General features: G+C 43.3%; 1 protein-coding gene across 2 annotated transcripts; it reads left to right on the top strand.

The window, feature by feature from the left end:
• The first annotated feature begins 1,065 nt into the window (after positions 1 to 1,065).
• Positions 1,066 to 14,211, top strand: LOC142317100 (RNA-binding protein 12B-like). Of its 2 annotated transcripts, none has more exons than XM_075353088.1 (2): positions 1,066 to 1,123; positions 11,380 to 14,211. In XM_075353088.1, exon 2 carries the CDS (start codon positions 11,408 to 11,410, stop codon positions 12,689 to 12,691), a length of 1,284 nt encoding a protein of 427 aa, XP_075209203.1. In that variant the 5' UTR covers positions 1,066 to 1,123; positions 11,380 to 11,407; the 3' UTR covers positions 12,692 to 14,211. The 2 variants fall into 2 exon arrangements, with proteins under 2 accessions (XP_075209203.1, XP_075209204.1); XM_075353089.1 differs by lacking the exon at positions 1,066 to 1,123 and adding an exon at positions 8,929 to 9,154.

The following is a 14,211-nucleotide window of genomic DNA, read 5'->3' as shown; positions in this document are numbered from 1 at the left end:
CATGACGCGTCCTACGTCATACACTCGCTGGTCCTGAGCAGGTGCACTACACTACTTTGATCTGCCTTGATCAAAGTGCGCCTGCGCAGGACCTCAATGCTGGCGTGTGTATGACGTAGGACGTGTTATGCACCCCGGCAATAGAAGAAGGATGACAAAGATGGCCGAAAGAGGCGGCTCCAGCGCCGGACAGCAGAGACACCCATATGACCCAACTCCACCGCCGAGCGACTGTTAAGTAAGTATTATAAAGTGGTTTCTATGTTCTACACAGCGGCCTGGGCTCTTATATACAGCATGTTAGAATGCTGTATATAAGGGCAGTTTCACACATCCGGCTTATCGCCGGTTTGCCAGATTCGGCGCACGCCAGTACAGTGTATACAGTACAATGTCAGCGCCGCCACTTACGGGTCACATGCTCCAGTCACATGACGGCATGTGACCGGCACTTGTCACGCTGTCATTGTACTGTATAAAGTGTACTGGCGTGCGCCGAATCCGGCAAACCGGCGGATGTGTGAAACCGGCCTAAGAGCCCACTGGTGGTGGCCACATCTTATAGGCCCCAAAACTGGTGACAGGTTTCCTTTAGCTCCAGTTTTTCACCCTAGTCCACATAAAGGCCTCACACAGAAAACATGACCAGTTCTCAATATCACGTGTAATTTCTGCAGCTCACAGAGGGTGTCGCTGCGCTACATGTGAGCATCACTAGAACGTGACGCCAGTCACGCCAGCGCCGCTGCACACACACAGGGTAGAGCGCCTATCACTGCCCGCACACAGGGTAGAGCGCCTATCACTGCCCGCTGGCTCCAGCCTGAGGTTGTCACTGGCGATCTACAGCTATCAAAAAGTTAATAAGACTGAATCAGGGCGCATGCGCAGAGTCAGACAGCGAGGGTTTTTTTTGTTGTTGTTGCGCAAGCGCAGAGTCCACCAGCGAAGGTTTAGGCTGCGCATGCGCACAGTCAGACAGCGAGGGATTTTTTTTTTTGTTGTTGCGCAAGCGCAGAGTCCACCAGCTAAGGTTTAGGCTGCGCATGCGCGTTCTTTTCTGCGTCATTGTTGAGCGCACTCAGCTGTGGAGTCGGTTGAGCTCCGCTCGATGACCGCTTCGGTAATGTTTGGGAGCGGTGTGCGTGCGTGTCCGGGGTGAGGCCGGCGGGTCTGCTGTATCCTCAGTACTTGGCTGAGGCAAAACTGCAGGGTGACGGTGCTGGGGAATTCAGTGCAGGGAGGGAGCGGCGTAGAGGGAGGTAAAGTCCATTGTGCTAGGGAGGAGGGGGGTCCGTGTCGTATTCCTGACGTACTACTCCCGTGTATGTGGACTGATCCACTGCTCCTTGGGAGAGAAGGGCGAGCAGACGTGACATTTTCATTGGCTGATTTAACGCCTTATTGACCAGGCGAATATTTATTTATTTGTACTTTTGTTTTTTTCCTTCCCCATTTTTTTTTTTTTTCCAGGAGCCATAACTTTTTATTTTCCACGTTGTAGCTGAGAATTTTTTTTGCACTGCGAGCTGTAGTTTTGAAGGCTATCACATTGGGGATACTTGTTCATTACTTTTATTCTATTTTATTTATATATATATATATATATATATATATATATATATATATATATATAATTTCTGAAAGGTTGGACTTTTACCAATGACGCAATGAAGATTGAGGTTTTTGCTTTTATAGACTTGTATATATGCATAAATGGTCGTCCACCCATGTAAACATTTGGGAAGCCAGGCAGCATTCTGATTCCGAGCAACATGTAACGTCCACACTGTTAGGATTTGCCTCCGCTTGCCGATTCCAGTGAAGATCACTCGATAGCAGTGGATGCCCAGGAAAGATCATGCCGTTTAAGGCCATGTGTGCACTAGAAACTTGAGTTTTTCTTAAGGAAAAAACAGACCCTCTGAAAGAATCCTGCAGCTGCAGTAAAAAAAAAAAACGCAACGAAATCCGCATGCAGATTTGACACAGGTTGGTCCCAGTGTGTTTTTACCATTATCTATGGCAAAAACCACAGGTACCTGCAGAAAAGAAGTGACATGCACATTAATTCCGCAGCGGAAATTCTGCGGGTAAATCCTCAGGTATAAAAAAACTGCAGTGTGCACACAGCATTTTTATACCCATAGGTTTTGCTGGGGAATGACTGCAGAAATGTTAGACACATTTTCTGCAGCAAATCCGCTGAAAATCCACTAAAATCCGTGGTAAATCTGCAGCGTGTGTGTGCACATGGCCTTTAAAGGGTTTTGCTCCTAATAAAGTTAATTTTAAGCAATAGATCTTGGAATAATAACTTCCACAATTGGATGCGTTTAGAAAAACATGTTCCTGTGCTGAGGTAATGTGCCCCTGCTGTGTAATGGCCGTGTCTGACCGTATAGGGACATGGTCTGATCATACCACATCTCCTGAGCTGCCGGTGAGACAGCAAAAGAGAGTATGTAGATATCACAGCACAGGATCATAGATTATTTTTTTTCTTTGAGGTAAAACCTTTCCCTTCCTGGTTTTAAGAAATGTTTTACTTCACAGAAAGTAAAGCATGGGATCGGAAATTCTATCTATACACTTTCTTTTGCTTCCTCCCCTGCCTAGGACCTGTGGTAATCAGACCATGTTCCTGTACGGTCAGACACGGCCATTACACAGTACACAGCAGGGACACATAATCTTATCTCAGCACAGGAGCAATTTTTTTAATTACATTCAACTGTTAAAATTATTATTATTCCAAGATCTATTGATTAAAATAAACTTTGTTTGGGGGACAGCTCTTTAAATACAACAGTCATTGATCCTGGCAAGGGTTATCGCAGCTCCAGTCCCTTTTGTTCAACCCTTAACAGCTGCCATGTTCACCTTCTGTATATTTTTTTATTTATTTATTTTTTTAATTTATTATTTTGGGGAATCTTTTTACTGCCGTTTTCCAAAGCAAAAGAAAAACGCTCAGTCATGTTAACATCTTCCAGGAGTCTTTTTAGCATTAAGGCCGGGGCCACATGGGGAACTAATGCGATCCTCGCATGACACTCGGCTCACGCTGGCAGCACAGCGGGAGCAGAGTGTCATGCGAATGTCACTGCGACTAAGGTCCGATCTTGTGATCGGATCACAGCTGGAGGGGAAGGCCGGGGCTGTGGAGGGGAAGGCCGGGGCTGTGGAGGGGAAGGCCGGGGCTGTGGAGGGGAAGGCCGGGGCTGTGGAGGGGAAGGCCGGGGCTGTGGAGGGGAAGGCCGGGGCTGTGGAGGGGAAGGCCGGGGCTGTGGAGGGGAAGGCCGGGGCTGTGGAGGGGAAGGCCGGGGCTGTGGAGGGGAAGGCCGGGGCTGTGGAGGGGAAGGCCGGGGCTGTGGAGGGGAGGGAGGGATTTATCTCCCTCACTCCTCCGTTGCCGGCTATTGCCATTCTCGCTCTGCATTCGCAGTACACCGGTGTACTGCGAGTGCAGTGCGATTTTTCTCTCGCTCCCCATAGACTTGAATGGGTGCGAGAGAAACAAGGATCACATTGCACCCGCAGCATGCTGCGATTGTTTTCTCGGTCCGATTAGAGCTGAGAAAATAATTGCTCATGGGTGCTGGGACATAAAGTAATATTGGTCCCAGTGGAATGCGATGTTTTATCACATTCCACTCGCTCCGATTCTCATTCCGTGTGTCTTAGGCCTAACACTGACTTCCATTGTGAAGTATTGAGCGTTTTCCTAGCTGGATGTGCGTTTCTTCTCCTTGTTATCTTTTATTGCTTAACCCCTTCACGACCTTGGACGGATCTATCCGTCCAGGATCGTGTCCCGTTAAGCCCCGCCCCCTGCCGCGGGCAGGCGGCGTGGATCAGCACACATATCAGCTGTTTTCAACAGCTGACATGTGTGCCTGCTAGCCGCGGGTGGAATCGCTTCCACCCGCGGCCATTAACCCCTTAAATCTTGCTGCCAAAGTCTGGCAGCAAGATTTAAATGCGCGCGGCCATGTTTGTTACTCACCGCCGCCCCCACCGGAAGTCACGTGTGTTATCACGTGACTATCGGTGGTTGCCATCGTAGCACAGGGTCATGTGATGACGCCTGCTGCTACGATGTTTCACTTTCATTTTCCCTCGGCCGAGAGCAGAGGGAAAACCAAAGTGACTGAATCTGCTGATTACAGCGGTATAGCTGTGATCAGCAGATAGCGATCAGCAATCGGATTGCTGATCGCTATAGCCCCCTAGGAGGACTAGTAAAATAAAAAAAAAAGTAAAAAAAAAAAAAGTTTTAAAAAATAAAAAAAAAAACAAAAAACCTAAAAGTTCAAATCACCCCCCTTTCCCCCCATTGAAAATTAAAGGGTTAAAAAATAAATAAACATACACATATTTGGTATCGCCGCGTTCAGAAATGCCCGATCTATCAAAATATAAAATCAATTAATCTGATTGGTAAACGGCGTAGTCACAAAAAAATTCCAAACGCCAAAATTACGTTTTTTGGTCGCCGCAAGTTTTACGCAAAATGCAATAACAGGCGATCAAAACGTAGCATCTGTGCAAAAATGGTACCATTATAAACGTCAGCTCGAGACGCAAAAAATAAGCTATCACTGAGCCATAGATCCTTAAAAATAAGAACGCTACATGTTTCGGAAAATGGCGCAAAACGTGCGCCACTTTTATTGGACAAACTTGTGAATTTTTTTTAACCCCTTAGATACAAGTAAACCTATATATGTTTGGTGTCTACAAACTCGCACCGACCTGAGGCATCACAGAGATACCTCAGTTTTACCATATAGTGAACACCGTGAATAAAATATCCCAAAAACTATTGTACGATCACACTTTTTTTGCAATTTTTCCGCACTTGGAATTTTTTTGCCGTTTTCCAGTACACTATATGGTAAAACTTATGGTTTCATTTAAAAGTACTACTCGTCCCGCAAAAAACAAGCCCTCATATGGCAAGATTGATGGAAAAATAAAAATATTACGCCTCTCAGAAGAAGGGGAGCAAAAAACAAAAACGCAAAAACGGAAAGTGCTCGGGGGCTGAAGGGGTTAAAGAGTCTGTAAGTCTTCCAGAAGCTGGAACATATGAACAGCCGTTTTCTTATACAAATTAATAGGGCACTTGTTTTTATTTCTCTCTTAGAGCTTTTTCAACCCCTCTTTTTTGAGAAACGGGCTCGCTCAGATACGGCTGAAAAAGATGCAGTGTGAACATACCCTTGAGGCAGATGCTAGCAGTGTAACCTATTGAGCTATGTTTTCTGGTCCTGTACTTGACAAAATAAAAATGGTCGCTGCTGCAGGAAGCAATTGGTTGAGACAACAATTCCTGCCAAAGGCTTCCTTCACACATCCGTGTCTCCGGTGCGTGTGACGTCCGTTTTCACACATACTGAAGACATGGACACACGTAGACAAATTAAACTCAATGGGTCTGTGCATACGTCTGTTTTTTGATATGGAATGGGTGTCCATGTGCTCCACATGGCGACTTGTCCGTTTTCTGCCGACGGGTGTCACATGGACCGCACATTTCGTATGACATACCGGAAAAAACACAGGTCACAAAAATCTTTATACTTACCTGTCTCCGGTGCTGCTGTTGCTTCTGGGCCCGCTCATTATGCTCATGCATATTCACTGCTCTCACTGCGAACCAGGAAGTAACAGCAGCTCCGGTGACAGGTAAGTATACCAGCTCATGCTGTCCGTGTTCTAGCCAGATGTCACACGGCTAGCATACGTAAAACACACACACGTGTACCTTCACCACGGACTGTGCAAAACATTAGTGTTTTGCATGTACATGTGAAGGAGGACAAAGACTGTGCCTTGAAGGAGAGACCAGTGTGGGGCTGGGTGTTGGAATACAAATCATGGGCAGTGGGTAAGCATATAATTTTCATTGCTTAAAATACCCCTTTAATGTGTTTTTTCCCTTTTTTTTTTTTTTTTTTTTTTTTTTTTTTTTTTTTTTTTTTCCCTGCATATTTTAATCAATCTGCAAGGGAAAACGCATCCCAGCAAAGTCTGAGAATCCTGACGTTGCAGATTTTTCCTTGCAGATTTTGGTGCAGAAAAAATCTGCACCAAACAATTGAAATGTCAACTGTTTGTGTTTGCAGCAGTGTTCCAATCACAATTCATAAAAAAAAGCAACACAAAAATGCATAAAAAAAGCAAAACGGCAAAAAGCGTCTTTTTTTTTTTTTTTTTTTTTCTGCAGCGTTTTTCCTGCCAAGAGATGCAGTTTTTTGGTGTAGAAAATCTGCAGAATTGTTAATATTTAGGCTAAAGGCAGTGTATAGCATAATTTCACAAATTAAAATCAAAACATACCTGATAAATCTACTTTTTTGATGCTCCCTGCAGGTCTCTTGCCACCTACCCAAGTGAGCGCTGCCGCCAGTCTTTGGCCTCAGCAATGTAAAGGACATGAATGCATCGTCTGCGTAGATAGTGAGAATGAGATTTTGCCGAGTTTTAAATGCCAATATTTTTAGCTGTTTGAGATATACACACTTTATGTTCTTAGGATTGTTTCCTCTTCATATATGGAAAGGCTTTAAGGCCATCCTGAGCTGAGGATGTCATATTAACCAAGAACAGCGGTTTTTCTGTCCTTGTAAATTGATGACCTGAAATTCATGATCCCGATCCTGGTTTTGGCATCTGATCTCTGCTTACTACTTCTTTAATTATTTTGTAAACTATTTCCTTCCTGAGTTCTAAACATTAGTGATGAGTGAGCATTACCATGCTCGGGTGCTCGTAATGAGCGGTTAGAGATGCTCGAACAGGCTCGACTCGTGTACCGAGAGCAGTATCTTTTATTTATTTATTTATTTTTTTAAATTTATTTATTTTTCTGCCAATCTTGCCATATAAGGGCTTTTTTTGCGGGACGAGTTCTACTTTTAAATGACACTCCAAGTTTTACCATATAGTGTGCTGGAAAATGGCAAAATCCAAGTGCAAAAAAATTGCAAAAGTGCAATTGCATGATAGTTTTTGGGATAGTGTATTCACAGTGTTCACTATATGGTAAAACTGATGTGTCGGTGTGATGCCTCAGGTGGTATGAGTTCGTAGACACTAAATATGTATAGGTTTACTTTTTATCTAACTGGTTAAAAAAAAATTCAGAAGTTTGTCCAAAAACTATGGCACACTTTTTGCGTCATTTTCCGTGATCCGTATCGTTCTCATTTTTTTGGATCTATGGCTCAGTGACTGCTTATTTTTTGCATCTTGAACTGTTGTTTTTAGCAGTACCATTTTTGCAGAGAAGTGTCGTTTTGAACGCCTGTTATCGCATTTTGCGCAAAATTCGCAGCGACCAAAAAGCGTCATTTTGGCGTTTGTAATTTTTTTGCCGCTACACCGCTTACCGATCGGATAATTGATTTTTATATTTTGATCGGGCGTTTCTGAATGCGACGATACCAACTGTGTATATTTTTTTTTTATTTTTTTAAGTTTCATTTTCAGTGGGGCGAATGGGGGTGTTTTGAACTTTTTAGGTTTGGGGTTTTTTTGTTTAATTTTTAACTTTTTTTTTACTTTTAATTTTACTAGTCCTCCTAGGGGACTATAAGGTTCAGCAGTTTGATCGCTCTTCCATTTCTCCAGATCACAGCTAAGATCTGCAGAAAAGGAGCTCTCCTGTTACAAATGGCGCTTTGTCGGGTGTAAATGGAAGTGACTCATGATTGCTACAGGAGTCATCACATGGCCCTGTGCTACCATGACAATCATCGGATCTACGTGATCACATTACATGACTTCCGATGGCGCCGGGTAAGTGCTTACCGCAGCCCGCTATTACATCGCGCTGTGACGTTTTCACAGTGCGCTGTAAGGGGTTAACAGGTACAAGTGGGTAGCGAATCCACTCGTGCTTCATCGCTGCACATGTCGGCTGTTCAAATCAGCTGATATGTGCAGCGATCGCTGCCGGCGGCAGCAGGCAGGCATTAACCTGACACAATCCATAACGTACCCAGTACGTCATGTGTCGTGAAGAGGTTAATATGTTGCCCATCTCAGAAAATACCTTTTAAAGAGAATCAAATGACGTCCCACGATTATGGCTAGAAAAACTGAGGAGGTGAGGAGAAACATGCAGTTGTGTTTTCATGAAGAGGCACCTTCAGCATTTCTTCTCTCTAAACCACTGCCCTCAAAGGGTTGTTCATCTTTTTTAGGAGCGCTCTGCTCCGAGGTCTCTTGGCTTTCTGCTTTCCATGGAGTTGTGCAATCCTGATTGACAATTGTGACCAGCCGCATCGTTGTGGCACCGGCCTTTTCTGTGTGCTCTCGGATGCTACTATTTCCGGCATCTGTCTCAACAACTGCACTGAAGCTGGATCAGGAGCAAACCTTGTGTTCCAGCCAACTTCAGGGCAGTGCTTACAAGCTGACGGAAAGAACTTAGAAGCATTGTTCATCTTTGCCCATTGCTGCAGTAGACAAAATAAAAAATTGCTTTGTTCTTTAGAACAAAGAGGATTTAAAAAAAAAAAAAAAAGTAATTTGCAAAGTTGCTTGTTTACAAGCACTTTGCAATTTTACCTATTTAATATAATAACCCTTTTATAATAATTATATTTAGCACCAACATATGCCACAGCAGTTTATTAATCAGTGAGAACCTGTACAAACAAAATCGGACATTACAATTAGGCTGAGTTCACATGTCCTGTAATCATCGGTTAGAACGGATCCTGCACAGATCCATTGGGGAAAAAAAGTTCTGGAAACACAATTTTTTTTTTTTCGTCCGTTGAATAACTGATGTCTTCCGGATCCGTTTTTTGTTTTGTTTTTTTTTTTTTTTTCTTCACATGGGAGTCTATGGAGATCCGATCTGTTAACGGATTGCTATTTAGCCATCCGTTATTCTTGCATTTGTAACTGATCTGTTTTGTTTTGGTTTTTTTCTTACAGAAGCCATTTCAAATGGAAGATGAGTGGCAATCAGTTAACGGATCCTTTCTCCATAGACTCCTATATTTAAAATCAGGCAGACATAATTTCGCCAACGGATCTCTGAAGAAGACATTCAACGGATGATTTCAGGACGTGTGAACTCAGCCTAATAACTGTACAATTTAAACAGGAGGAGTGAAGGCCCTGCTTACAAGTTAGCAATCTATAAAAAAGTAGAGGGGACATAGGGGTAAAAATTGCTTGTCGTGTATGGTCAAGACATCATTATAATACAGTAAGGATCTCTGCCCCTACATTATGCTGCTGTCAGATTACGGGGCAAAAATCTGGTGACAGATTCCTTTAAGCTCCTTGTTAGAACAGCACAAAGTACTGAAGCATTGAATAGTTAGACATGTGCGTTCAAAGGTGTAGAGAAGGTCACCTCAAGTTCACCTGAAAAGGTTCGAGTGCCTTTTAGGGCCGTTTCACACAACCGGCATTTCGCCGGATTACCAGATCCGGCACACTACAGTACAGTGTTAATACTGTACAATGGCATCGTGGCAAGCTACAGTCACATGACAGCATGTGACCAGAGGTTGCCGCGATGCCATTGTACTGTTTTACACTGTACTGGAGTGTGCCGGATCCAGTAATCCGGCGAAATGCCGTTTGTTTGAAACTGCCCATAGGATCATTCTGAGATTTCACCCGAAAGCTAGGTATCACTAACTTTTTGTGAGTAGTGTAATTCACACTGCAGCCCTGCCTAGTAACGTGTGCAAACGGGCTGCAGTGTGAAGATGCACCGCTCCGGAGATTTTTGTTTTAACTGACAGGATAAGTATGAGACGCTCATGTACTGGTGATCTGCCAAAGAAGGGCTTTGACAGGAGAAGTAAATCTGAGCGCAAAGAATTTTTTTCTCAGTCCTCCATGCTCAGTCAGTCGAGGAGATGATCTATTTCTTCTACCAGTCCTACTCCACAGGCTCTGGTATTTGTGCTTATAATACAGCTCCTGCAGGTGGAGATGCAGGTCTCTGGAGATGTTTCTTCAGATTACAGATCATCCTGACACATGACTAGGACAAGCTGCCATTTGAATTATGTGACCGTGGATGTTTTATTACATTCTTGGAAAACCATTTTTAAAAAAAACTCCCCACCGCCAAAAAAGAGCAGTTAGTAAACTGGTGTTTGCTTTAAAAACTCATCATATTTGAACGCCTCCCAAACTCCCATCTTCGCAAAGCTTTGACAGTCAATTTTATGGATACGTGCATCCAGACTTCTTTTTGTCCTGTTCAGGTTTTTCCATCCTGAAGGGATATTCCCATTTTTTCCACACAACACCCCCCTCCTTCCACACGCACACTTCACTCCCCTCCACCACTATTGCAGTAACTATACAGAATCGGTAGGACTAATGTTATGACCTGCAGTGTGCACAACCCCATACAGTGTCTGGTCCCTATGCATGCCCTGCCACCCCTTTTCATTACTGGCCACATCTATATTTTGTTGAAACATGTTTCTTTCAAATACCTTGTGTTGCCAATAGTGCCTGTGAGCGGCGCAAATGCGGACCACTCACCCTCTTCGCGTGACCTTCCCCCCCAGGCTCTGATGACCTCTGATGTCTGGTGATGTCACGTCAACTGAGGCGGGCCGGAAAATAGGAATATCCCTTCAGGATGGAAAAATAGGACCTGGACAAAAAGAAGTCTGGATGCCAGTATCCCTAAAGTTGACCCTATGTCATTAAATTTTACAAAGAGTTTTTGAGGTCATTGACTCACAGACTAGGGCCGGCCGCGGTGATGTCAAGTCAACAGAGGTCTCAAAGCTCAGGGGTCATTCGAAGGGGGTGAGCAGTCCGCAATAGCGCTGGTCACAGGCACTGTTGGCAACACAAGGTATTTGAGAGAAACCTTGTTTCTCAACATAATATCAATGTGGCCAGTAATGAAAAGGGGTGAACCACCTCTTTTAAAGGGTTTTTGTCAGGGAACGCTTACTGATCCCCAGGCCCCTGTACTAGACCCCCATTATAGAGCTGCATCTCGAATTGCTGTTTGGAAGCTTGACAATTCTGTCTTTGTGTAGAATCTTTCAAATTTGTTTTTATTTTGATATGGAGAGATGCCATGCCCATGTAAAACTAATTGCCGCCTCGTCGGTGTTCGATGCTACTACTGGCGGTCTAATGTAGTAGAGTTTGTAGTGTCGATTTGTCTCTGGCACTTACCATACTGAATCCTGAAAGGTATATAGCCACTGTGGAAGTGATTATGGGGGTTTATGGGTTAGTGCCTCTGCATATAAAATATGGTATGCAGAGCGAGAACTTGGGGAAAAGTGTCTAATTTCGTAGAAACTCTGCTGTGTATAACTAAAAGTGTGCGCTTTCTTTTTCTTATATATATATCAACAGGAAAAAGTATATTGAGTAAGAATACAGAATGTGGACGGTGCGGTTAGAAGGTCTCCCGCCTATTGCAGACGCTATTCATGTGCGACGTTTCTTTGTTGGATTGAAGATTGAAGATGGAGATGTTAATATTATTGGTGGGGTACACGGAGAGGCTTACGTTACATTTAAAGACAAACTTGATGTATTTTACGCTCTACAGAGGTCACGTCAACTTCTGATGGGTGCACCCATAAATATTCTAGCTGCTCCTAGTTATCAGAGCAGCAGCTATTTACGTATTGTGTTTAAACCCTTGAATGCCAAACTTTCTGATGTTAAAAGCTTTTTCAAAGACCTGTGTGTGGAAAATGTAATTTTCTTGACAAGGTGTAAAGTTAGAAGCGGTGTAGGCTTAGTTAAATTTGGAAAAATGGATGATGCCGAAAAGGCCCTCTCAGTGTTTCAGTCGTCTGAAAATAGAAATTCTTGTGAAACACAAAATACATTTTCTGTTTTGTGTATGTGGCTGTCAAGGGAGAATGATTGGCTTTCCAACATTTCAAAACGTGGTTCTCCTAAGAAGAAAAATAAGAAAAGTTCAACTCCCAAACCGTTGCTGAACCATGACCACCATTTGTTGTACATTCACGAGTTTTATGCGCGTCTGGTGAATGTAAGTCTCTGCGCTGACAAATCCCACATAAGGAAGTTTTTGCACAACCTTGTCGATGACTCTCAGATCACATTTGTGTATGATAAAGATGGCAACCGACAGCGGGAATGTTTTGTGATGTTCATAACTGAAAATGATTATGTACGAGCTCTCGAGTTGGACAAAGCAGTTTTCAAGGGTCGTCGTTTGCGAGTGCTTCCTATCTCCAAACCCGACATGATGGACTTAATCGAGATTAATAAAAACGTCGTCTTGGGGAAACCAGTTTCAGGAGTGAAGAAGTCTGGCGTTAAATTCTTATATTTAAGAAACTTTGCCGCTTCTGTGAATAAACATGATGTTCTCAACTTTTTTACCGGATTTTCATTGACTGAACAGGACATTTGTCTGCTATATGATGACAATGGGGACTGCCTTGGGGAAGCTCTTGTCAAATTCTCAACGAAAGCGGAAGCATCCAAAGCTGAGAAACTAAACCATAAAAAGTTCCAGGATACAGAGATCCTACTGAGATGCGTCTCCAAGAAGCAGCTGAAGGCTTTTAGCGTTGACTTTTCCACGGTCGATTCTACAGCTAATTGGAATGTCTCTACGTCTGGAGCGGATGTATGTGTCAGCGAGGGGGACCACTCATCAGAGGCTAACTGTGACGCTGTTTAGTGCTCAGTAGCACTTGGACTGTGAACATTTGGTTGTACAAAAAGACTTTACCTGGTTGGGACTTACCATTACTGCTGACGGATCCTAGTTTTCTTTTGACAAAAACTGTAATACTTGTCATAACTAGAGTTCATTATATAAACATGGTACGCAAAAGTATTACAAATCCAAACTTGTATTGAAAAAGTATCTTGAACTTTTAGGATTCAAAGAATTACATTACAGCTGGTAAACCGAAGACCTCCGGCCTTGTGCAGAGAGGAGAGTTTGGCATTTCAGTAAGGTTTTGATTGAATGGTTTTGGTTTTCGTTAATTCTAACCAATATTTTATTTGCTAAGACTATAAAACAAACTATTGATTATAGTGTTATGATGAATCATTTGTATATTTTGTTCTCAAGAAATAAAGGTTCTAGTTTCTGAAAAGGTTTATTAAGATAACCGTGAAACCATTATGTTATAGAAAAGATAACTTTGAAATGAGAATAACGTGTGAAAAAGAGTTGTTTCCCCCCTTCAGCATAAACATGCACTGTTTAGTCTGACCATTTTCATAACTAGGAATGGGAGGAAAGTCCCCAATATATATTCGCTGCCAGCTAGAAGGGTTAACACAGAGAATTCAAGAATGCCTGTCTTAAGGTCCAATCTATTTATTTGCTATATATGTTTAAGCAGCCGGAGTTCTCATTGTGTCAAGGGCATGATATTTCGGTACGCCCCCCCCTCCTCAGACGGACACCTCACTGTCATTGTACAATCTCTAGAGAGCCTGGTGTGGGCAGGACAGCTCTGCTACATGGCTAAATCTAAACTTTCTGATTGTGTCAGAATGGCTGTACCAAGTAATATTAAGTGATACATTGTTGGATTCAGGATCTCTACCTACATCATACTGCTCTTAGATGAAGTAGGGAAAACTTGCCGACAGATTCCCTTTGACTCTCAGCGAACAAAAGCCTCTGTGATTTGGAATCTAACATCTTATGTCAGGAAAGTTAACAGTCCTCCATGCACATTAGTCCAACTTTAGTTTAGTGTGTTTTGGGGCTTTCCGCTGCAGTCCAGACAACTTTGCCAGTGACTTATCTCCTGGGAGAAGAAAGGAATGCAGGACCAAAACCTTAAGACCACCATATGCCAAACCTCATGCTATTGGCTTATGGAGGTCTGTATGTGGGAGTGCTGGCTGACTGAAGGTCAGGAGAGATGTTGATCGCACATGCCTGATTTTGAACTACCAGTTGCATTGTTCTCCCAGAGATTAGTCACCAGCCGACTTGTCAGCCAGTGGCTTTCTCAATGAGCGCGCTCAGCCAAGCCAGAACTCCTGTGTATGTAAGTGGTGGCTGAGATGTCTGTCAGCAAAGCATCATTCACCCGACAGTCAGCTAATGTGAATAGCCACCTTAACACCAGAAGTCCCAGAAACGTCGAGCTCCATAGGGTTCCAATGGTAGAAATGTTAAATGACCCCTCTCTGGTTTCCTTTAACACTAGAAGTCCAAATCACCATGAT

The sequence above is a fragment of the Anomaloglossus baeobatrachus genome, chromosome 6, assembly GCF_048569485.1.
Source record: "Anomaloglossus baeobatrachus isolate aAnoBae1 chromosome 6, aAnoBae1.hap1, whole genome shotgun sequence".
NCBI lineage: Eukaryota > Metazoa > Chordata > Amphibia > Anura > Aromobatidae > Anomaloglossus > Anomaloglossus baeobatrachus.
Note: the sequence above shows the minus strand (reverse complement) of the source record. Positions and strands in the feature narration are given on the sequence as shown.